At 42.7% G+C, this 24,494-nt stretch overlaps 1 protein-coding gene across 1 annotated transcript in view; it reads right to left on the reverse strand.

Moving 5' to 3' along the window:
* The window catches only part of PLXDC2 (plexin domain containing 2), a 257,062-nt gene extending 241,290 nt beyond the window's left edge, over nucleotides 1-15,772 (reverse strand). Inside the window, exon 1 of the mRNA XM_058805010.1 lies at nucleotides 15,584-15,772. Within this exon, the coding sequence (XP_058660993.1) occupies nucleotides 15,584-15,692 (109 nt within the window). The 5' untranslated portion in view covers nucleotides 15,693-15,772. The remainder of the gene's footprint in view (nucleotides 1-15,583) is intronic.
* Between the last annotated feature and the right edge of the window lie 8,722 nt (nucleotides 15,773-24,494).

A 24,494-nucleotide genomic window follows, 5' to 3' on the forward strand; every position in this document is an offset into this window, starting at 1 on the left:
ATTTGGGAACAGCTCTTTGGTGACTTGGCATATCTTTTTCAAGGTAAAATGAGGGGATGAAGGATTCTGTGATTCTATTTCTAAACTACACTCTCTAAAATCTTTCTATCAAGGAAAGAATCTCAAAGATTGTTGCGCTGGATTCCACATCTTAAAGAATATGGGCCTCTTCTTATACCAGAGCTTAAATTTTTGAGTACTTCTGCTGCTGGTAGGTCCCAAATGCAAGCTCAGTTACAATATTAATAATTTTTGCTGCCTGTGACTATGCAGTGCAATTTAAAGAAAGACCAGGTATGTTTTATATGTAGGCCAGAAGAAATATTAGGGAGTCACATAATTTTTCTTTTCCCTTCACATAATTTTTCTTTTCCCTTTGCACACTGAGGCAAAGGACCTCATACTCTTACTGAACAGCAGCATCTGAAGGCAGCATTTGTAAAAAGGTCTTGGTATATGTAACTACCCAGGGCTATGGCATTCCTCCAGATTGCTTTTCTTCTAAGATTTTTAGAACCCTCATTATATTCTTCACAACGATGTAAGAGATGCTGAATGAAAACCTAGACCCTTCCAGGCCTCCACTTCCCTGCCAAACCTTTACTCCAGGACAGTGGGGGTCTCTGCCTGTCCCTTTGGCCTCATGTAACTGCCATTTCTACTTCTTGCTCACAGCACTGAAGGAAAAATTAAAAAGTCAAAGGAAGAGAAAAAGGAGAAGAGAATTGCAGAAAAGTGTTTAAAAATCTAAAATGGCAAGCAAATACAATCCATAACTAAATTAATAACTTCAGCCAGAGTGGAAGGCTTTTTATTTTGGTGAAATTCTTTTTGTGGATTTTTTTTTTTTGGTGTTGTTTTTGATTTTGTAGTTGATTTGTTTGGTTTTTTTTTTTTTTCCTTTAAAGCATATGTTAGAATTCTCATGGAAGCAAAACAGATTCCCTAATTTAAGAGACTGCAGCTCTACTCAGCAGTAAGCTTGAATGCCATCTTGCAGCAACAGGGAGAGTAAAAAACCAGTCTTGGACTGCCAAATATTTAAATGGAAGTTCAAGAGCTCTTGGCGGATGGTGGAGTTCTGACAGAAATTGTAAAGATGCTATTGGCTTGTGTTTTAGTGAGTAGCTCTTGTATACTCAATTTTAAGTTCATACTTCCATCACTGCAAAGCATATGGTGTCTGCTTTGAAGGTTAAACATGAAAACACAAACTAAAACTGTGGGATTTTTTTTTTGTTTCTACACTAAATTTGTTGTGTGTGATCTTGGCAAGTCATTCAATACTCAGGTGCTCCTTTGGTAAAATGAAAAGAAATAATAATAGATATTAGATGTGGCAGTTTTATCGCTAAATTCATCAGTCTTTAAAAAAAAAGGTGGTGATGAAACCTATGGAAAACATTATAAATAGTTATTTCAAAATTCAAATCCATCTACTTTAAATCCATAAATGGTAAGTAAAATATATTACAGCATAAATACCAAGAGAGATGAAGGAGAAAAAGCACATGACAGGATTTTAGATTATGAAATGTACATGGAAGCTTTCATTGAGCATGTAGAATGGATGGCCATCAGATGCCAGCTGGCTGGATGAATACAAACTGCAGGAATGGGTATAGGTCAATGAACTTCCCTTGGAAGGTGGGTATCAAAATCCCAAAGTGAGTAACAGCAGAGATGCCTTGTTACTGATAAAAAGAGCAACTTGAGGGAGATGGGCACCTCTGATCAGAAACATGTTTTAGGATTCCTGGGAATGTTGAAGACTGGAACAATTTGACTCAGCAAACACAAGTAAGTGATCCACCATGTCAGTTAACAAGTAAAGGAAATACAGCCCACAACTGCAGAGGGATGTGCAAGGAGAGCAGAACATGTTTTAAGTTCAGCATGCCATGTTTAATGAAGCATTCTTTTGTGTTATAACTTAGTGCTTTCTGCTGGGATTTACTGCCTCAAGGATGGTCAGAGGCTACTCTGCCAAGTTACAAGCTAAAACCACTATTGCCACAGTACAGCTGGAAGGATACAGGAAATTGCCACAGGGCCAAGCAAACAGCCTGTAGTTTTCTTTATCACTATTATTCATTTTTTTCCCTCATTTCCCATCAGAAAACATGTTTAGAGAACATGAAAATAACTAGACCTTTGAAGAAACGGCACAGACCAGAAGGGTCCCACTCTGCCTTCCTGGCCTTTGCTCCCCCCATCCTGTGATGCCTGGCTGAAACAGGTGTTCTGTGATAAAAAAGGAAGCTCCTGAGTGCCCAGAAGCATAGCACAGCAAACCCAGACAAAAAGTCTTTTCATTCCTCATATATTTTTTTACAAGGCAGCCATTGATAATAGCAGTCACCTGGCAGGGAGATAAAAGTTGGGAAGCTTTCCTTCCTAGTTTACCTGTCCTATATAATTTAGAAGTTAGTAACATTCCTAAAACTGTGCAACAGACACTTCCTTCTTCCTTTCTGTGATTTTCAGGAGAACAGAATCAGAGAAGGTACCTTTTTATTTAAATTTTATTTTTTAATAATTACTTTTTAATACTGAAAAAGAAACCAAATTAGAATAGCAAATGCAGTGTTTTCCTCTAAATGGACACAGTTTCTCTATAGAGTTCTACAGAGCTTCTGAATATATCTTTTCCTGTCTTCACTCTCTGGCTCCCTACAGATTTAAATTACAGAAGCAGAGTATTTTGTCCTCAAAGTAACCTATTTTTTTAATTCACATGGATGTTTTGATCTCTCTCCCTAGACTTCCAGGCTGAATAGCCCCACAGAATTAATACAGCTGCTAAAATGTATAGAGAGAATTGAATCAGGTCTTTCATTCCTGCCCAGCAAATAGTCTTATAGCTCTCACAGTCAACTCATGGACTCCTCTTCTTGCTTCTCTTTTTTACCATTTCAATAGTCTCAAGCATTAATTTTATATCACAAGCATTAATTTTATATCACAATTTTATATCTAAAACCAAATGCGCTTCCTTTACCCTTAGATATAAGCAAACTAAATTATCATGTATTATAAATAAATAATACAAATAAAAGCATCAATGAAGAAACAAGCATCCAGAACCCTTCAGCCTCCAAATCCCAAATGCCTTCAAAGAGTATAATGAACAACTTTGAGGTATAGAGTAGCTTCTCAGTAACAAGGTAAAAAATCCCCCCATTCATTCATTCTCTTCCTGGGAGCACACAAGCCATGCTTGCTGCCTGTGGGAAAGTGGCATCAAGCTGTCCTGTGACCAAAATCCCACACTGCAACACTTGACATGCACTGAGCACTGCTGAGCACTCTACAGAATTAGAGGCAAGGCTTTGTGGGCTGAAGACTCATTTCAAATTGGCTCAAGCTGCTCCTTTAGGAGTAAACTGTGGCTGTGTTGAAGCGTGTAAGGGTAGAATATAACCTCTTTTTCACTAAATTAAATTCTACATATAAAAGGCCCTATAAACATTTTAGCAACACCTACCAGCATGTTCTAGCACAAGTCATTTGGTGAAGGCTTTACATATGCACTTCTCTTCAAGCACATGCTTCAGTCACAATTTCAGGTTCTGTGCCAAACTGAGGCTTGCAAGGGTAGCAACTGTTTTTCTTTTTATATTGAATTTAAATCTTTTAAAACTTTTTTCTCTTTGCCTTCTCCTGCTTTATGGCCAACCTCAAAACGTATTTGAATTCTACTTAAAAATTTCCTTAGATCTCCAAACAAAAGATTATTGGAAAGAGAGAGACAACTGGCTGGCTCTACAACTGTACTAGCAATTGTCTCAGACTCTCAGGGAGAGAGATAAAGTTAAAACTACAGTGGATTTATGATGATCAATAAAAATAATTATGACAGCAGAAAATATAACCAAACACTGGACAATCTCTCTGGCCACAGAGTTTTTAAGTTTCACTAGGAATGCTGGCTTGGTATGCACCCCCACTAGGCCGTGCCATAAAAAAGCAAAATAGGATAAAATAATAAAATTCAAATACAGGCATGGGAGGGTCAAAGCTAAAGCTGAAAGGACTAATTTTATTTTACAACGTGCTCTAACTAGAGAAAAGTTCTGAAGATAAAACTGGATATAACTTCCTCTCCTGAAGACTTCACCTTCAGTTTATTATCTATACAAGCTTAGGGATAAAAATGTGATTCACTAACATCTCTGGGTCATCACTTTAAGCTAACAGCAATGTTTTTGTGTAAAAAAGCAGGACAATAAACCATAAATTTGCATTCAAGAAGCAGCATGGAATAAGTGTTTACACTTAAATTTGATGTGAGCCATGTGTGCCTATTGCTTCTCAAGCTCAGGCCACATTTCAGTCCCTTGGAGAGAGATCATAAAATCTAAGTGAATATTTAGTTTGTGCATCTCCTAAATGTGTCTTCCACATCACATTAGGAAGAAAAAAATAATAAATCCTAGTGTCCAGCTCTTAAAGAACAATGCAACATGCATTAGAAGAGATTACTCACTGCTGTTATCCACTACAACTATACAGGGAGGTCAGTCTCTTCTGCCTGCTGAAAGACCCTTTTCCCCTCAAACCATTTCAGGATCTGCAACAAGGCTGCAAAAATTATTGCCTCTGTTGCTAATGTACTGGGACTTCTGGGTCAGCCACATTCCAAAGTCCAGGATCAGATGAAAACCTTAAACATCTACATCTTTTTCAGTCCGCTCATCTGCAGGACACCATTTGCACAGAATGATACTGTTGAGCAAGCATATAAGCACAGCTCTAAGTAAGGTAAGTTTTCCATAGCTAAAGCCTAGATATGCAACTCCAAATGCTCCAAAGTGTGCAATCTGTTTGAGGTTTGGTTTGTTATTTTTCTGGTGGTTTGCTCCTCCTCCCCCTTCCTCCCCTCATTCCTGCTATCCCCCCCCACCCCTTCCCCCCCCTTTTTGGTTTTATTGTTCTTGTTGCTTTCTTTTGTTTTGTTGGGGTTTTACCCCCAGCTGATGGCTCTATTAGATTTATTACCTAAGTAATGTAAATTTCTTTCCAAACTTAGGTGGGAGGAGGGAAACACATACACTTTGCAAAAGAAGAATAACAGCCTTTTAAATACAGCTTTTTTAAACTTATCACTATTTCTGCAGAACAAACAAAACCTACCATCAGTGATAAAACAGCACATGCTGAAAAGCACCAGTCTGCTGATCTATCAGTTCTGTTTTCAGCAAGATACTCACTCTACAGGAAACTTCAGCATGATTTATAGCATCAGAGGCACAGCATTATACATGGATGGTGTATACATACATGTGTTATAGATCTTTTGCCAATAATCTTTTTCCTTAAAAGGTCATGAAGATACAGTCCCAGTAAAGGCTGCTATCATATTTATCAAGGAAAATAATAATTTATGTCTTACAATGATTGTTTTTTTAGGATGATAAACCTTTGGAGCAATCAAAGCATTCTGGTCAGCAGGGTTTTAAGCCCAGTGCTTTGGAATTCTTTCTTCTGACTAGCAATTTCTGAATCTGGATTCTTATTTTTAAAGTTTAATTACAGGAAAAATAATTTTACAGTTTGTGGAGCAGCATTGTTCTCTTCTCTCTAAGAACTCAATGACAAAACCAAAAAGATTTGGACACAGTCTTTTCAAGTTGTCAAAGTGCCAACAGGCAGAAATCTGACCCAGTATTTGTCTATCCTTCAGACATGCTTGTGTTTAGGAAAAGAATTTATCACACTAGATTATAAAATGCTGCAGTTTGAGATGTGTTACATAAACAGCTGAGAGAAAAACCCTCCCCCGATGCAAACTTGAGTGAAGAAAGAGTATCAGAAATGGCAAAATCTGCAGCAGTCCAAGACTAAGCCTTGTGGTCTCTGCACTAATCAGAACCTTCCGTCAACTCTAATCTGGATTTTTTTCAGACAGACAGGTTACTTGACCAGAGGTCTGACTGGGATTTAAAATCTGAGATTAGGGAATTGAAAGATAAGAATGCAGAGAGAAACTACACCCCTGAATTTGAAGAAACAAGGGGAAACTCAAAAGATCTGCTGTTGCAGAAAAATTCAATTCATACTTTGATACACAAAAAAGGAATCTTTAATTCTGGCAAAGCTGTCACTTTTTAAAACCACCTTCTTACTCATAAAACTAGGATATTACCTGACTTTTACAAGGTAATATATTTCCAAGAATAAGAAAATTATGAATATAAAACACATATCTATGATACTGGGAACAAGCAAGCAAGCCGTAAGACAAGTAAGGTCTGAAAACAGCAGTGGAGAAGTAGAGCATACAAACTGCTTGCTGACAAGTGATGGGAATCAAAAGTCAGAGGTTCAACATCAGAGCACCTAAACAAAACCAAGAACACAAGCTGGATCCAAGCTTGGATTACAACACAATATGCAAAGGCAGAACTGCCAGTCCTCAGGCATCTCAGCTGAGGTGGAGCACAATCCCTCCTCCTTCTGAGCACTTTTTCAGGGTGCTTTGCGGTGTGTGGGGTGAGCTGAAGAGGCTGACAAAAGACAGTGGTAGTTTCTTTCCTCCATTCAAATTGATGAGTTTTCTCAAAGAAGAGTAATTTTGCAGGTTATTAATGTTATTCCAGAAAACAGCTCTGAATTGAATCAAAACCAGTGTTACCAACTCTGCAATCACTGTCCATGTAATTGTACATGAGAAAAAAACCCCCAGGAGCTAGAAGAGCCAAGTATATTAAGTCAAAAAAATAAATGGAAATAAACCAGGCTAAGCAAAACCAGATAAAGACCAACAAGCCTGCAAACAAAGCATGCTAGAATTTTTTTTTTTGCTACTGTAGTAACTCAAACTCAATGACCTCGTTACATGCTGTGGCACATTATACTTGGGTCTGCTGCAATTTTACCTTGTGGCCAAAGGTTGTTAAAGTGGAGCACATTACTGATGGCCTGTGGTGCATGGGGGCATGTGGAACAGACTTTCATGACACAACTGCTTCTCCTCTCAAGGAAATACTTGCTGACCTAAGTCATCCCTTCTTAGCTATGCTGTCCTGGGTAAGAAATTGTTAGGACAACTTACTAGTGTTATTGTATCATTTGTGCATTGGAAGGATAGAAATGTCTTCAACAGCTTACAGGAAAGGTTTGGGAAGGATAAGTTCATTAACATTAGCAAAAACAAAACTGAAAGCAATTATGCTATTATTATTATTTGATAGGGAAAGAACCCTTTGGGTTTCTGTGGCTGAATGTAAACATGAAAAGCTGTGTACTTCTACAGTGTACAACAGTACATTTCAGTTATTAAGTCTTGTAGAGTTTGCATAATAAACTAAAAAGCATTGTATTACACATTCTTAATCCATAAAAACTTTTTTTAAAAAGAACATGAATAACAGACGTAATAAAAAGTAAATGGAAACCAGAATTGATGACAATCTTATAATGGTGATTCATGTTAGCCATTTTATTTGAGACTACAATTTAGATCAGTGTATATATAAGTTTAAATAGGAATCAGTAATAAATTTTGTTGATATTGAGGTCAGGTTTCTGCAATACACCAAATGCTAAACTTCTAGTCCATAAATACCTTCACTGCAAGTAAAACATAAATCTATTATCTTTGCAGCAGCTGCAATCTGAAAAATATGCTCTTTTAATTTTGTTGCCTCATGTGTATCTTATTAACCAAGAAGCAACCTCAATGAGAAATATATGATAAAAAACAAAACCCTCAAACCCTAGCTGGATGATCAAGACAACTGTCCTTTTCAGCCACTCTCACCTTTCCTGTCATCAAATAAAAGAAAGTTTTTTTACAAGATAAAATGGCCTGCTCTTACAGGGCTTACATAGACAAATTCTCAACAGCAATAAGTCTCAATTAGAGATGACTAGAAAGTTAACTTCCCACCCTCATCCAAATTTTGATCTTATTCAGATTAAAAGTGAATAGTCAATGCTTGCTGTAGGAAATTAAATTAAAACATGTAAATACACAAACACATAAACTTCGAATCAAAGTGCTTTTTAATTGTGTTTATATATAATACAAAAATTCTAAGTTAAAGGTCCAAATGCAAAATGTGAAATGAAATATTTTTTCATCATCAAAACAACAATCTCACAACTACTTGTTTTGTCACTTACTAGTGAAATACTTAACAAGAGCACGCAGCTTTAACATAATTTTCCAACTTCAACTAGTTTTTCCTTTGAGCATTTTTTGACTAAACCTACATAACACCTGGTAGTATTGAACAGAATTCAGCTATTCTACTTTTCCAGAGTTGTTGTATTGTTCTAAGATGATTTATAATGCTCACAGGTTTCAAAATACTACACTCATCTTCCTTATAATTTTATTTCCAGCTCCACTACCTCTTCTGAAATGTAGTCTTTTCCATTTCTCTCTCTCTTCTTTAAATCCCTCTTGACTAACAAGAGCAGATCTGATCCATCTGACCTAGAGCATCAGCTGCTGAAACAGTGCAAGGGACGAGGAAACAATCTCTGAAACAAGAAAGGGCAAGGAGGAGATGCAGGATGGGGCAAAAGAGGATGGACCCAGGAACTCGTAACCTGTTTTGCCACAGAGAGGTTCCTTACAGAGGGCCTTGGCGCTCTGTCCCAGGGGGGCTGAGGTTGAATTGCACATGCACACTGTTTTGCTTGCAAATTCAAATGAAGAGCCCTTTTAGCCCACACAGGAAAGCAGAAACATGCAGCTGGAGAATATCATGGAGCAACTACCACAAGAAAGACTCATGCCAGCTCCCAGTTCTCTATGGAGGCTGACTACGTTTTCCAGTGGATTTTTGGTTCAGCTGCTGACTCATAAAAGAAGAATCTGCATAGTGATGAACAAACCTTAACCCTTCAGAAAATACTGAATTTACAGTGGATGACACTTGCCTTTTACAACTAGCCTAGCAGCAACTCCTGTGAGAAGATGCAATTAATCAGCAGAGATGCAGTTTGTAAATTATGACTAAAGGGGGAAAAAAAGGGTAATGCATGAATAGAAGAAAAAATTAAATACAACTCAAGTGCTTATTACTGGGTAACCACTGCATCCTATTCTGCTACTAAATGCAGCTGAAACTTCCAAGAGAATGTGCCCTATGACAGCAGTTAAGGAAAGGTGCAGTAAATACTATAAATGGCATTGCATGCCTGAAACATAAGCAGCCCTCTGACACAGTTCAATTACATCTGTAGAGCAAAGGAATGGAGATGCTAGCATCAACTCTGACACAACATATATTTGAAACACTGCCAGAGAAAGGTTAAATGGAGAGGTTTATATATTCCCTTTGTGGAACTCTTCCTATTCATGTCAAGGATTGTTCACTGAACAAAATAGCATGAGATAAGTGATTCTGCCTAAAGACCAAAAAAGTCACCATGAGAATATCTTAAAAAAAATTATCTGCTGAGAATGGAACCTAGACAGTGTTTCATATTAAAAAGTAAAAGTTCTAAAAAAGTAAGAACAAAATCTGATTTTAAAAGCTTTATTTCGTGACATAAGAACACTAACTACAGCAGAATTTTATATGTCCTTAACTCGTCTACAGCCACAGAAAGTGTATGTTAAAATCATATTAAAGCCATGTATATCATAGGAAATGAGAGACAGAGGCCTCAAGCTAAGGGAGCACTGGAATCATGCTTGTATTTTATCTAGCTGCAGAGTTCAAGGCGAGCCCCTGTGTACTTAAAGCTATCCACACAGAATGATTCCAGATAGCTGGGTGACATCTAGAAAGGTCACACTGTCCAGCTATTTGCTCCAAGGCAGGAACAGCTGCCTTTTTTGATGGAATGACATTTTGGACTTATGTTTATCTAACCTGTTTCAGTGATGAAGAATACTCATAGATAATCTGTTCCTCTAGCCTTATCATACGGGAATCTGCTTTACTGCAATTTCAGTCATTAGCTGCTGCTGAAGACAAGTTCCTTCTCTGTGGAAGCCTTTTACAAAAGTTAAGATTGTTACCACGTCACCTCTTACTTTTATTCACTATAGCAGTGTTCTTTCCTTTTTTCTTCACATGACAGCCCCCAATTAGTCCATACATTTCTTAAAGTGTAGTGCTTGAAAGTGAAGAAAATACAACTCTTGGGATCTTATCATGGTTGAGTGGAGCACAGGTGTCATTCTTATTTTGCCTTGTACCTACCTTCATATCAATCCTTACATTTCTTTTGATGGATCATCCCATCTAGATGCTACTTTTGAAACTGTGTGTTCAAGTCAAGCACCATGCCTGACCTGGATCTGGCCTCAGAACCTGCTCCATTTGTGTTTCAGAAGGTTGGGTCAAATCCAGCCCAGAAACACACTCTAACACACTGCCCCTTGGTTGAGGGACATGAACAGCTCACACAAGCTCTTTCAACCCCAAACATTTAGCACAACTGATTGCTCAATGTCGACTGCAAGGAGTGCTAACTGAAGTTTATTGGTTGGATGAAAAAAAAGAGGAGAAAGCGAAGGAAGCGTTCCATGATGAGACACAGAACCCAGCACTCACAGATGTTACTTTAGGGCAATGTTCTATGCTCATTTGTGAGAAGCCACAACCAAAAACAATCCTCGTGTGTACTTAGCATGGTCTCTCTGCCTACTTCTCCATAGAAAGCAAACTCATAGGTTCTTCTTGTTCCTGCTGTGATTATGCAATTCTCCAGTTTAGCAAATACAGCATCTGCCAATTGCACCGCATTAACACTCCCAGCTCAGCCCTCATCAAACCTAGAAGTTGGATATAATTCCACACTGCTGGCAGGCTTGCAGCATTTCCTTGTACTGGATCCTAAATGCTCCCATCAAATTACCTTTGTACCCTCTGTAGAGAGTCCTCAGGAGAGATTGCTTTAACCAAAGCTGCCTTAAATTCCATTGGTATTCATTTTCCTTAGGAAGCATGAACCACACTGGGAATGCAAAATGCCAGTGACCCCAGCTGTGTTCTCAGACTGACAGACTGCAGCCTTGGTAAGTTTGGGGATGCTACAGAGATTTCTTTTTTCCAGGGCTTTTAGAGTTACAAGCTGCAGAACTGTGCAGTAATTCACAGAGTCCAATGAAACCACGGTGACTTTTATAAAAAGCAGGGTCAAATGATAATTTTATTTATCTTAATATGAAATTTTTATCTCCTTTGTGGAGAAAAACCAGTAGCATTCAACAGAGCATGTGATAGCTGTATTTGGTGTACTTCAAAGCAAAGCAACTGTCCAGGCACCACTGCATAGCAGTCCTGCAGGAAACACAAGTTTCAGGACCAAAGCTCCATCTCCTGAGGTCTGTGCAGGTGTGGGGACCTGCAGCACTGCTCCATCAAAATTTGCCAAAAAGTCCTCAATGAAAAATACTAAGGTCTGTGACTGTTCTCCTCAGGAAGTCTCTCATCACCTGCCATTATGCATTTCTTCATCTACCTCCTTCATGGTCTCAGGAATCTCTTCCTTGAAAGGAAACAGCCCTCCTAAACTGCATTTTTTAGAGGACTCTGGTATTCAGTAAGGCAGTAGATGTCACAAGATTTTGCTCTAAATGGTCTGTATGTGCTAATAAATTTTTCACCAGACAAAAAACTATTCCAAATTATAAAGACTTCTCTTCATTCAACCACATATGTTTACAGTGTAGAGAGATAGTTCCCCTGTTATTTATCATCAGCTCCAAGTTACATGTCAGACAAAACCTAACATTTGAGTCAAGTATTTGCTGGAGTTTAGGTGCCTGTATGAGGATATAAACTCTGGACAGGAATATTCAGAGCCAAACAAAAACACTTCTTTTTCCCAAGGGATTTTTTAAACTTTCAATGAACTATGAGTATTGATCTTACTGTGGAAATGAGTTTCTGTAAAGCTGAATTTAAGACCTAAGTCAACCTCATCATAGTCTTAATTTATCCGCTATTTACGAGCAGTATTTCAAACCACTTTTTCAGAGGAAATGACAAAAACAAAAAGCACAAAAAAAGGAGGAAGAAGCAGTATGAAAGTTGAAAAAAAGAGATTACTACTTTAGAGAGAAATCTTAGTAAAATATATATGATGTGGAAATAGGATTTGGCCTCAAATGTCACTAGGACTCTCTAATCCAATTGTCCTTGTTTACATATCAAGTACAAAAAAAAAAAACAAAAACAAAAACAACTTAAATGCAGAGAAAATATACCTGATATACATGTTGTCTAATCTTGTGTTTCTTTTGCTGCTTCTAAGATAAAAGCCAAAGGTCCTAAAGTACAATGATGAAAGTTTGGTGTCAAGTATAGATTTTTTTTGTAACAGCGTAAAATTCAGGCAATATCAGTGTTACTATTTCAGCAGTAGATAGATCATAGATTAACACTCCTTAATAGCAATTTATCCTACAAAAATAATTTTACCCCTCCTCTGAATACTGATGTCTGGAGACAGGAGAAGTCCAATGATTATAAATTATATCAGGATTCTGGAACATACTTTGACATATTGTAATAAAAATTATAATAACAGCCTCCCAATTCTGACTGATGACATTTGCAAAAGAATGTAACACTTTCAAGACTTTGTGGCAGCACTTCAACAGTGAGCCCTCACTTATACAACCGGACGCCTTAATTGTTTTGTGAGCTTTCAAGAGACTGTCTGTTTCACTTCACTTAATTAATGTCATATTCAGTTTGGGTACTGTAAAACAAACATAGACACAAGCCTCGCGTTTAAGAACATCCATCCTGGATTTTAGCATTTTTGTCATCAAAGGGACGTTCTGCACGGGCCCAGGGGCGAGCGGATGGATGGATGGATGGATGGATGGATGGATGGATGGATGGATGGATGGATGGATGGATGGATGGATGGATGGATGGATGGATGGATGGATGGATGGATGGATGGATGGATGGATGGATGGATGGATGGATGGATGGATGGATGGATGGATGGATGGATGGACCGTCGGTCGGTCGGTCGGTGCTGCAGGGGAGCCGGGCGGTGCGCGGCCGCCGCTGCGCCCTCTGGCGGGCACAGCCCCGCTCCGGCCGGCGCAGCCTCAGCCGGGCACAATCCCGGGCTCGCAAACCCCCAGGGGGAACCAGGTAAATTCCGGCATGCCTAGAAAATTATTGCACTTGGATTGGTCCGATTTGATTTTCTGCGGTAAGATAATTCTAATGAGCTGGCAAAAAACGCCTTTGCATTTTTTTCCCCCACGTCTGCTGAAAAGAGAGCATATCCCTTTGGGAGCATCCTCAGAAATCCTCCCTGGCTCCAGCTCCGCCGGGGCTTACTATATGTTTCCATTTCTTGATACTGGTATTCCATTCATATTCAATAAGGGGGTTTGTTAGTGAGTATTTGACAAAAAGGTAAAAACAGCATCCCCTTAAGTATTTGCAGCTACCTCAAATATTTGTTATTTAATTCTTTAAAGGCTTTATCTGAGCTGATCCAAAGGAATACAGCAGGTGCTAAATAAAGTAAAACCTTGAAACATCACCTTTTTTCATTTTGACTCACAAAACCTGAAGTTGAATTTCCGGCTTTACAGATTTTTTTTCTCTTCTCACTGATTGAACAGAGTCTATCATTGCCTTTTTTTTTTTCTTTGCACAAAAAGGAAATAAAACTCAGATTTTGAAAACAACATTTCATTATTATTGCAATGACATAGATTTTTTTTAAATCAAGAAGTATGGAAAAGATGCCAAAGTCAGAAACATCTAGATGTCAAGACTGACTTCAGATTGCCCATCTTGCTACTTGAAGAAAACAACTACTTGCTATATTTTCTTCAGAATGTATTAAATATCAAAATAATATTTGCCTGATTATAAACTCCTTCCTACTTCATAACACATTCAGGAAGACACAAGACATTATTAAATGATTTATGAATAAGCAATCCACTGGTAAACCTTCTTTTAGCACCTTTGGTGTGTACAGAAATTGATGACTACTACAACTTAATAGCCTAAATCAGGGTTGTGTGGTGTTTATTTGCCCACTGATATACTATACTTCATTTAGTCAGCACTAATATTTTATTGGCTGCATACATTGGCTGAAAGATAATAAACTTCATGAGTTCAGTCCACTTCCACACAAGACTGCAATTCTCTTTTTCTAATATCACCACTACACTTTCCCCCCCCCTTATAACCAACATTAGCAAACACCAACATTTGTTGCCTACAGCCCCGAGCGTAGCAGCATGGGCTTTGCAGCAGTACATGAAAACTCTCCTCCCGGCTTTTCCCTTCGGCCCCAAGCGACAAGTGAGCCCCAGCAACCTGCTGAGCTACCCCGTCGTTCAGCGATTCCAAAGCTCAGTGGTGGGCCCCTGCCCGGGAAACTCCCGCTCTGTCTAGTGCATAACCTCGCTGGACATAAAAAACCTACCCAGTCTCTCTTGTTTGGGTCAGTTACACAGGGACCACAAAACTTTTCACACTTGTATCAACCTTTAAGGAAAGGAGGAAGGGGCAGTTCTGTTGCACCAGGGAAGCCAGTAGGCGTGTTCCATCTATTAATAATCTAGCTGGCATTTCGACTACACCGGCACAGCTTTTGAAAATACCTGTAAGCCAGAATCTGCTGCAGGAAGGTCCCCTGACACACAAACCCCACGACCTTTCTCACTATCCGCAAATGTGCCAAGATTTCCTTGAACAGCTTTCCCCTCCACAGCACAGGAATGCAGGATACAGGAGGCTTTAGTGATCCAAAGGGAACCCCGTGCTGTGGGAAACAGTGGCCCAAGAGCAAGCACTACAGGTGCTGTGTGTCACGCATTAACAGGTGTCTCCAGCAAGGACTGACAGGAGCACCCTGACACTTCACAAGCAAAGTTGGTCAACAGAGCCTCTCGCTCCTAAGGAACAGGTCCCACAGCGCCCGGGGCTTCTTCCTTTATCTTTCTCCTTCTCCCAACGCCCAGTTTCCAGGGAAGGCTGCAAGCTACCGACTTCCGCGGGGGAGGAGAGTGCCCGCTAGCTCTCCCAGGCAGGATCTGCAGGGAAACTTTGCCATCCCTCTACGGCTCGCCGCCGGCAGAGCTGGGGGCCCCCGGCGCGGCAGGGAGGGAGGGCGGGCGGAGGGGGGGAGGCTGTCGGGGCGCCTCTCCCGGGGACTCGGGGGGCTCCGTCCCTCCCTTCCCGCTTCTCGAGGTGAGCCCCCCACGTCTCGTACACGGCTGGGAAGGAGGCTCGGGGACCCCGCGGAGGGGCTGGGGAGGGGAACAGCACCGGCTCCCAGTGATCGCGGGGCAGATTCATTAAAGAAGGAAAGTCCCGAATTCTTATTAAAATAAGAAATAAAGTCACAGAGAGCTCTTTCCGGAGAAGCCAGGGTAGGAAAGGATAAGAAGCCGGGACCCCGGGCCTCTCGCGGGTGGAGGGGGAGCCAGCCCCGAACGGCGTTTGCCCTCCCCGGGTACAGGCCCGTGGAGCGCCCGGCAGAGCCCACACCGGGGGGCTGCGGAGCCGGCCCGGCCCCCGACCCCAGCCCCGGCCCGACCCCGCCCCGGCCGCGCTGCCCCGGGCTCGGCGGAGATCCGGGCCGGCCCCGCCCGGCAGGTACCGGCCTCGCTTACCGCGGCTCTGCCTCGGCGTCTCCCCGCCGGCGAGCTGGCAGCGCTCGCTCAGGCACTGGAAAAGTAATAGAAATCCGGCGGCTAGTTTGCTCCTCCGCAGCCTCGCCATAGCACGGAGTCTGCCGAGACAACTCTCCGGGTGCGGGGTGCGGGGTGCGCGCCGCTCCTCGTCGGTGCTGGGGAAGTCCGGGGGGCGGCGGAGAGCAGCCCTAGCAGGCGCCGAGCCGCCCTGCGCTCGGAGCAGCGCTCATACAGGGGGGCGGCAGGGACGAGCCGCGGGGCTGAGGGCGCTGCACCGGGTCTGGGGGGTGCTGGAAGGAGGCGGGGGGGGGGGGGGGGCTCCGTCCCCCGAACTCGCGCGGCCGCGCCGCTCTCAGTCCAGCGGCATCACCGCTAGGGAAAACAAGCCCAGCCTCGCTGCGAAGTGCCAAACTCTTCCCTCCTCGCAGCCTGCCGATAGATTTTAGGAGAGCCACTGAGATCCTCCCTTCCTGGCTTGCCCCCACCCAGCTCCCTTCCCCCGCAGGGTGAGACAGGATGGCTGAGGGACGGAGCCTCTCCTCGGTGTACCGCTACCGACTAAACCGCTCCGAGGGAAACCAGCGGGGAAACGTTCCAGCCGGAGCCAGCGGACCGGCCCCGAGTACGGGGGGAGCAAGACCGGGAGGGCGGGCGGATGCGCCGCGGGAGAGGATGCGCGGACGGCGGGGAGGCAGGCGGGGACGGACGAACAAGTTCTCTCTCTCTCTTTCGGGGCGGTTTCCGCGGCCGGCGGCGCTGGTGCGAGGCCGAGGGCAGCGGCGTGGGGCGGGCGCTCCCCCGGCCCGCAGCGCTGCCGCCGCCCCCGCCGCGCAAGTGCGGGCAGGGGGCTCGCCTGAGGCCGGTCCCGGCCGCCGCCTCGCTCTGCCCCCCGCCCCCTCCGCAGAGCGCGGTGGGGCGCAGGCGCCGGGGCTTCCCCGGCTCTCCCGCCGCTGCCGGCGGGGCCGCGCTCCGCACGGCGGTCCCGGGAGGCGCTGCCGGGCCGGGCACCTGGCCCCGGCACGGCTCCGAGCGGGGCGGGTCGCTGCCCGGACTGAGGCAGCCTGCGCTGCACGGCGAGGGCGGGGGGAGCACGGTGGGCGGCGCGGAGACCCCCGGGCCCGGCCGGAGCTCCGCGGGACGGGGCGAGCCCGGCCCAGCGCCGCCCGCTTGTTCGAAAGTTGCCGTGTAAACGTGCGTCAATTTCGCGGATGACAACTGCAATAGCGCCCAACCCCCCTGAATCCCGTTCCCCGCTGCCCCTCTCCCCCAGAGTTTCCCCGTGTTTTCGGGTAAAGCAGCCTCCCTTCACACTCACTCAACACCCACACACACACACACACACACACAGACGCCCCTCCACCCCCTCCCTTTTATTTTCTATTTCTTTCCGCAAACCAAGGAGTTGTTTATGTACACTCATCACTTCAAAAGTGCAATGACTGGGAGGGTTCTCCCCTTCCAAAAAAATTATCTTCATGCTTGATTAAACGCACCGTGAATAATCCCATCCCCTCCATTAATCTGTGAACGCCGGCACGGAGACAGAAGCGAGCAGAGGGCGCATCAATCAAACCCAGACAAGCGAAAGGGGCACCCGGGACCGGGCGGCGGCTTTTTACCAGTGCAGCAAACTGTGGAGCTGGTAATCAGCTGAGCAACATGTAGAGAACCATGAATGCACCAGCCTCTCAGCACTTGCTACCGAATAATTAAATTAATTAGGGCGGCAATTAAATTAATCAAATAAATAGGTCTAAGGAATGTCAAACATAGCAGATAACTAATACTTAATCACAAAAGAACAACCAGTAACAAGACCGTGGTTTCCTTTAATTTACTGCTGCTCCTGAGATTAAGAATTCATCAGGTCCATTGTAAGTGTCTTGCTCTTTAATCATTGATGTGTTTATGTGTAAATCAAAACATAACACCCGTGGGTTTAAGAAGTATTTTGAAGTATAAGCAGAAATTATATTAAAATATGATACTGGAGAGTATTATCAATAAGGTTTATATTTGAGTTTATAGTGGGCCTTTCCAGTTTCAAGCTTCTTGCACATACCCTTAAATAAAACAAAAGCCATCCAAGTATTGCTAAAAATAACTGCAGAAAATATATTCTATATTCTCTGTATAAGAGAAAATAATACTGGAGATTTTATGCATCAGGAATGAAAGCCTGGCCTTGCTGAAATCCGTGGGGATTCAGGGGGTGTTACTACCTTGTATACCAGGTGATCTGGATTATGCCACGGATTTTTGTGCAGATTTGGCAAAGACAGTATTAAAGCTATTGCTGCTTCTTGAAATGTAAGATAGAGGTTTCTTCATGCTATTGGAATACATTTTTCCTTGACAGTTGGTCAGGTTGCTCAGTTTATCCAAAGTATTGCTGAAATTGCTGAGAGGATTGTTGAGCTTTTGGACTTTACTGGAAAGGGCAGGAGATAGTCTTAAAGAAGTGCTGACCACTCTTTCTGCTGTTTTTCAGCAAAACTATTACCTGAGAATAAGAACAATAAGGTCTGTTCTCATCTTCTTTTATCCTTTTTTAAAAATAATAATAAAGATGAGATTATTGTAAAGTTGTAGTACATCTTAAAATACAAAATATTTAAATGATTTGAGAAAAAAGTTTACATGTTGCTAAATAAGTAATAATTTGTCAAGGCCCTTATGTATAGCATAGAAAAGCCTAAATGAGGACAAATATTTTTTTTCTTTGTTCTTTCCTTCTCAGTCCTATAGTTTCATATTTAAATTCTTCATAGACACACTACAAAAACTGCATGCTGAAGAAAGGGAAGGATTAGCAAGAGACAGCTGAAGAGTGCAGTTGCAGATAAAAGTGTTAGCAATATACTAGGTCCGACAGTCCTAATTTTCTGTGTTCTGTGTAGTTGTGGGACAGTTTTGCATTGTGCCTGCTGCAAGGTTAGCACAGTCACAGCATTCAATGTCTTTTTCTCCAGAAAAAAAACAAACTGCATCCTCCAAAGAAGGCTGTATCCATTGTGCTTCTTGTGCTACAAATCAGAAGTAGAACATAGCTTATCTTGGTATAATTGTGTGTAAAAGTACAGGCAAGACTTTTTATTGTGCTGAGAAAAAGCCTGAGATAAAAGTTAATAATCAGTCTTATAGTGATTAATGACAACATATCATTGCTAGAAAGGCATTCATAACACAAAAGTTTATGCATTTGTTGTTACTTATAAAGCATGAGTAAAACTGAAAGAACAACTTCTTGAAGGCTATCTGAAGTGATGAGCTGTTTTTACTTGGAACACAGTGCCTGTGTTAAGTTTTCATTTCTCTTATGTGCTTTTACCATCACCATGGTTGCACATTATCTCACCTCTCAAAGGTATATATCTTACAGTGGCATAAACAGCAGTTGCTCCACAGAAATCAATGAGAACACTTCCACTTTCACCAGACAAGAATATGGCTTTATAATTTCTCTTCCCGTGTAATCCATCCCTGTTTATAACATCAATCACGCAGGAAAAAAGGGTGGGAACATTCTCTCTGTTCATGGTGTTCTACTGTCATACTGCTTGCAAGTGCCTGCTCTCACTTACATCCTTATTGCAATACTGATTCTGAAAAAAACAAGAGTTTTTAACATTTCTTTGTCTATTTTGACATGTTCCTAGCTATTCTGCTTTGACAGATATAAGAGAGGCACTTCTCAACTGCACTCCAGTGCTAGCCTGGATCAATAACTGCTTTTGCATTTGAGGAGTCAGGGGAGGATATCTCTGCTTAATTCGGGAAAAAAGAACCTGGTAGAAATAGGTGCAGCATTCCTGAGAGAGAGGAGAATATATCTGTATTCTCTCCCAAGAAGAAAAAACAGAGTTTTCCTGCTTGGTGAACTTGCACTTGCTGTTATTCTGCAAGGATTGTGTCGGCATATTAATAGACAGACTACAACCACCAGTATTTTCTGCTGTAACTGAGTGATGTCTATCAAATAACCTACTTTCCCAACTGCAGAGAGAAAAAGATCTAGGTAATTAATTTTGGAGCCATAAATAACACTTGATCTGCCAGGAGTAGTCCCCACAGGGACAAAATGGATTATGGGACCGTTATGGAGCAGATAGTCCACAGCTTGATGTTATGAGTATCACACATTGAAGCTGCACATGGCCTTTAATCCCGGGGGGTGAGTTTGCCACTGAGATTCACCTCCCTCCCTTTGGAGCTCTGTGCTGGTTAGGGCTCAAGGAGGTGATTTGTGTAGCTATTGGGAATTTGGCTGAGGCATTAGGCTTAGTATTGTCAAAAGGAGGTGTTAGAGCTGTGAACTTCGAGTGCTGCCCAGCTGGCAGCCGCCTTTGATTTTGCCAGTTCAAAGGAGGAGCACAGCATTTTAGTTGAATCACTAAAGGGCACTGCAAAACTCAGATGTTAAGCATGAGGCAGAGAGGCAGCTTCCTTGTTAAACAGAGAAATACAGCAACTTTCCAGAGAAGCTGCACTTTTAAACAAACCTTTGCTTCTTTCCCTTTTCCTCTGGCTGGAAGAGCCTCGAGTCTCATCACTCAGCCTTATTTTCTAGGAAAAGCCCTGAGGTTCCCTTTCTGGTTAAGTCACATCCAGTAGGCTTCTGCTAGATCCCCTGTAACTCTCTGCGAGGTGCTTTATGCAAATATATGAGTGTCTGTTTCTCGGCTGTTTAAATGACCTGGAAAGGCCCGGGGTCGTCTTGGGCAGCCCGCGCTTCAAAGGACGAGAAGAGGCTTCAGGTTTTTTTCTCGGTCTTCAGTGTTTATTAGTTGTTTATCTAAAAGATTTTCTCTCAGCCCAACAGAGGTCTGCACAGCAAGCCAGCCATGAGCACACTGAGAGCCCCCGGGGCGGTCACCTATCTTTATACTCAAAATTACGTATACAATATTTATCAATTTTCCCCAATACCTTTTACCCTTATTAACCAGTGCACTTTTAGTAATAACCAATCCCAAAGTGCCAACATCACCACAGAAGATGGAGGCCAAGAAGAAGAAGAAGAAGAAGAAGGACAGGACACGCCCCAATTCCTCCATCTTACTTCTTTAGACCCCCCTGTACAGAAATCCTAAACCCTGTGTCTTACACTCTAATTAACTTATCCCTTCACCATTTACCCCAGTGAAATCCTCCCATCCTCATACAGGTGTCGTCTCCCTTGTAGGATCAAAGTCCAGCCACCAGACACTTCTGGCAACATTCCAGGACTCCCGAGCCCCCCAAGGGTGGTCTCGGTGACTCTGCACATCAGTCCTGAGGTGCTGAGATCCCACATATGAGTTTGCATAATTGTGCCTAATTAGAATCTGTCCATAGTGGGGCTCTAAGAGCTGTGTGGTTGATGCCAGTTCAGCTTTGTTCAGCAGAGCTTTCTGCTCATCTCTAGGACAGCAGGACTGCAAACCTCCCACATGCACTGCCTTTGGCCTGTGCCATGATGCATGGTTAGAGAGAGTTTCTTTTGGGGTAAAGAGAGTTCAGACTCATGGAGTGGCAGATACTTTGTGATGTGGAAAACACAACTCAGTCTCATAATCTCACACTCTGATAAAATGGTTCACTGGAAATTTGAGGAGGGGAAAAATTAAAGAGGAACAGTTCAGTGAGCAAGGCAGCATGAAAAAAATAATAGTTTGAGGTTAAACAAAAAGTTTAATCCAAAACGGTTTTGATATTTGAGCTCTGGAACAATTTTAAAAGAATGGAATCCGTTTTGAAACGGAGCATACTTCCAGAATGTGAAACCAAAAAGTTCCAGTTAAAGATCAATTATTTGAACTCAAAATGCTTCAAGGTTATTCTTTCAGTGAATCTGCCTTTGCAACAACACTGACTTAGGGAAATGCTGCACCAAGCAATGCCTTTGCCTGCGGCTGGGCGTATGTGGCCAAAGGTCCGGCTAGCAGGAGGTGAAAGGCCGACGCCCCTGCTGCATCGAAGGCCAGCCCCCCTTGGCGTCTTGGCCTTGGGCTGGGCTGGATGGCGGACCGGATTCGCAACGCTGAGGAGACGAGGAAAGGAGTGACCACTTGCTGGGGGTGGAAGTCGGTTTACTGATGGCAGGTAAGCATCAACACAGGGAAGGGACTGACCAGCAAATGCCAAGGAGTAAAGGGAGAGGCAAGGTTTTAAAGGCAAGGGGTGGAGAAGGGAGGGATGCCCAGCTAGCCAATAGAGAAAGGTATGGGAGGTACATAACCTAAAACTGACATACAAAAACAACCAATAAATACAAAGTAAAGGAGGGACCCTGGTGTCGCAGACATTTCTTCACAGAAATCCTTCCTTTCAGATTTCTGCATCTTCGGGAGGCCAGAGGCCCCCGAAGAGAAGGTAAACAGTTATTATCAGCTGCTGTGGAATGCAATAGGATTCACCTTGATTGGCTCATTTTCTATGTTTATAATTAAGAGCCAATCATCAGTTCAAGCCAGGGGACTGAGTCCTTGGCCACAACTTTGTTGTGGGTTCTTTTCTATCTCTTCTTAGCTTAGCTAGCAGCTCTGCAAAACCTCTCTCTATATTCTATTAGTATAACTATAATGTATAATATCATATATTAATAAATCAAGCCTTCTGATCAAGATACAAGATTCACCATCTCTCTCTCACCAGCAGCGGCCCACTCAGGTCGCTGTAATACCCTGGGACCACAGCCAACCACAACCCCCAGAGAGAAGAAGGTTCTCAAAGGCTAGGAGGAGTGGGGGGGTGATTGACTGGGCCCAGGGAGGAGGAAAAGTTTACTTATAAGGAAAATTATGGGAGGGGAAGTTATATAACTTACTTAACTGACAAAGCCAGGGGGAAGGGGTAACCATGGAAACGTAACTGACAAAGGGCTTGTGGCGGGAAAACTGGGGAGGGAAGAACCATTTTACATAGAACAGGGGGGAACAATACATAAAATGAGGGGAAAAACGAGAAACTTAAGAACACACTACAACATTTGCCTGCTTGTGATCGAGAGATGTGAGGATGTTTCTCAACTTTGAAAGGCACAAGGCAGCAAGCCCCAAAACAGGGCCTAGGAGTTCCCAATCACACACCCCATCCCTGCAACCCTGGAAAAGGCTGTGCTTGTGGCCCTTACTCGACTTATGCCCAGTACAGTTCCAGTTCCAGGCTATGGACCCAGGACTGGAGGAACTAGAAGGTTTCCTGAACTCTTCTGGCAGGGCCAAGTTTAACAGAGAAGTTAATATTTCAGTATAGCACTGGTCAGCAGGCCACAGTAAACCCACAGGAGAACTGAAAGAGGCTAAAGGGTGACACAGAAGAGAAAGCAAGCGTGGAAATGAAAGTGAGAGAAGAAAAAAAACAAGTTTGTCAGTGACATTTCTCTATTGCTGTGATGAGAACCTTATTTATATATGGATGCAGACTTTTTGTGCTGAACCTTACATGCACAGGACCCAAGCCTTTTTTCATGGATGGCTACAGGGAAAGTGGGGATGGTGGCTGAGCAAATAATTAGTTCTCATTTAGCCAAGGTAGTGGGGATTTGCACTGATAATATATAGAATGGACACATTTCTTTGTGGGCATGCTGGTACTAGTAGTCACTGAAGCAGTCAATAAAACTAAGAACAAAGATTTTCAACTACAATTAAAACCAATTTTCAGTGGCCACATTTTCCAAGAAAGCAATCTTTACTAGAATCTGCAGAAGCATGCCAAGCTATTCTTCACTAAGCCCTTTCTTACTCATGATCTGGAGCTGGTAGGAGGGCCTGAGCAATTACTATGGCCCGTACAGCTGTGAGTAGAGTTAACGCTTTTAATCATTTGAGACCAAAGAAAGAAATCTGCTGCTGAGCACAGCAGGGGAAGGCAGACTGGGTTTAGGACTGGTGTTAGAAAAGTAATTGGCTTGGGATTACGTTTTAGGTCAGGAAGCCTAGGCAAACTTTAAAGCTAGAATGATCTTAACAAGTGCTTAGCTGAGACAACTGCCCCAGGAGTAGCTGTGACACTGACCTGTAGAGGGTCAATGCCTGGTGTTAATGATGGTTGTGGGGGTGGGAGAGAGGGACAGCTGCAACAAGTAGCCAAAGTTTTGGGAGTTAAGTATTGAAAATATCTACCACAGTTTTGTGCAGTGGCCCCAGCAGCAGTAGTACAATCTGCTGCACATCCAGTTTGTTGCCCGTTTGTCTTTCCAGACTTGCTTGCACATGGAACCACACCACAGATTTCTCTAGCAGTTTGTGCTCAGGAAGACCTCTGTTGCTAGGATTGCCACAGCTGGGTACATTATGGGCATCAAGACTATGCAATATGTCTAAAATGCAGCTCAGATATGATTCTTTTTCTTCAATTCAACTCTTGAGAGAAATAACTGTCTCCCTTAAATGTGAGGACCAAGGAGCACAGAACTTTGGCTTCCTCCTTGCTATAGGAGCTGGTATCTCTAGACACAGCTGTCATATTTAATGATCAAACCCTGAGACCTGCTTTAGAAGAGTGCCAGCATCCCCACCACAGAGACTCCAGAGATTCACCACACTGAGAGGGGCTAGCAGGGAACTGGCCAGTAAAACTGACCACAGAGGCAGGGAAGGGAGTGTGTCAGAAACATTCTTTTTAACAGTGGTTCCATTGACCTGAGCTGAATCACATTCAGGTCAGAGCTGGTCTGGCTATGAAGAAATACAAAATACAATTATTCAGAAGCTGTGTTGTCTTAGGTTCACCTTAGCATATTTCCTGTGTGTTGTGATGGATCTTAAAAGTTACTGTCAATATTAAGTGTGTAGGAATGCACAACTGATGTGCAAAATGCCACTGTTACTTGTACTGATTGCAGGCTTAAGGAATGGATATATCTTCAAAGAAAACCATAACCTAGCAAGTTTACTTCAATTCA

This window comes from Ammospiza caudacuta, chromosome 1, assembly GCF_027887145.1.
Source record: "Ammospiza caudacuta isolate bAmmCau1 chromosome 1, bAmmCau1.pri, whole genome shotgun sequence".
Taxonomy (NCBI): Eukaryota; Metazoa; Chordata; class Aves; order Passeriformes; family Passerellidae; genus Ammospiza; species Ammospiza caudacuta.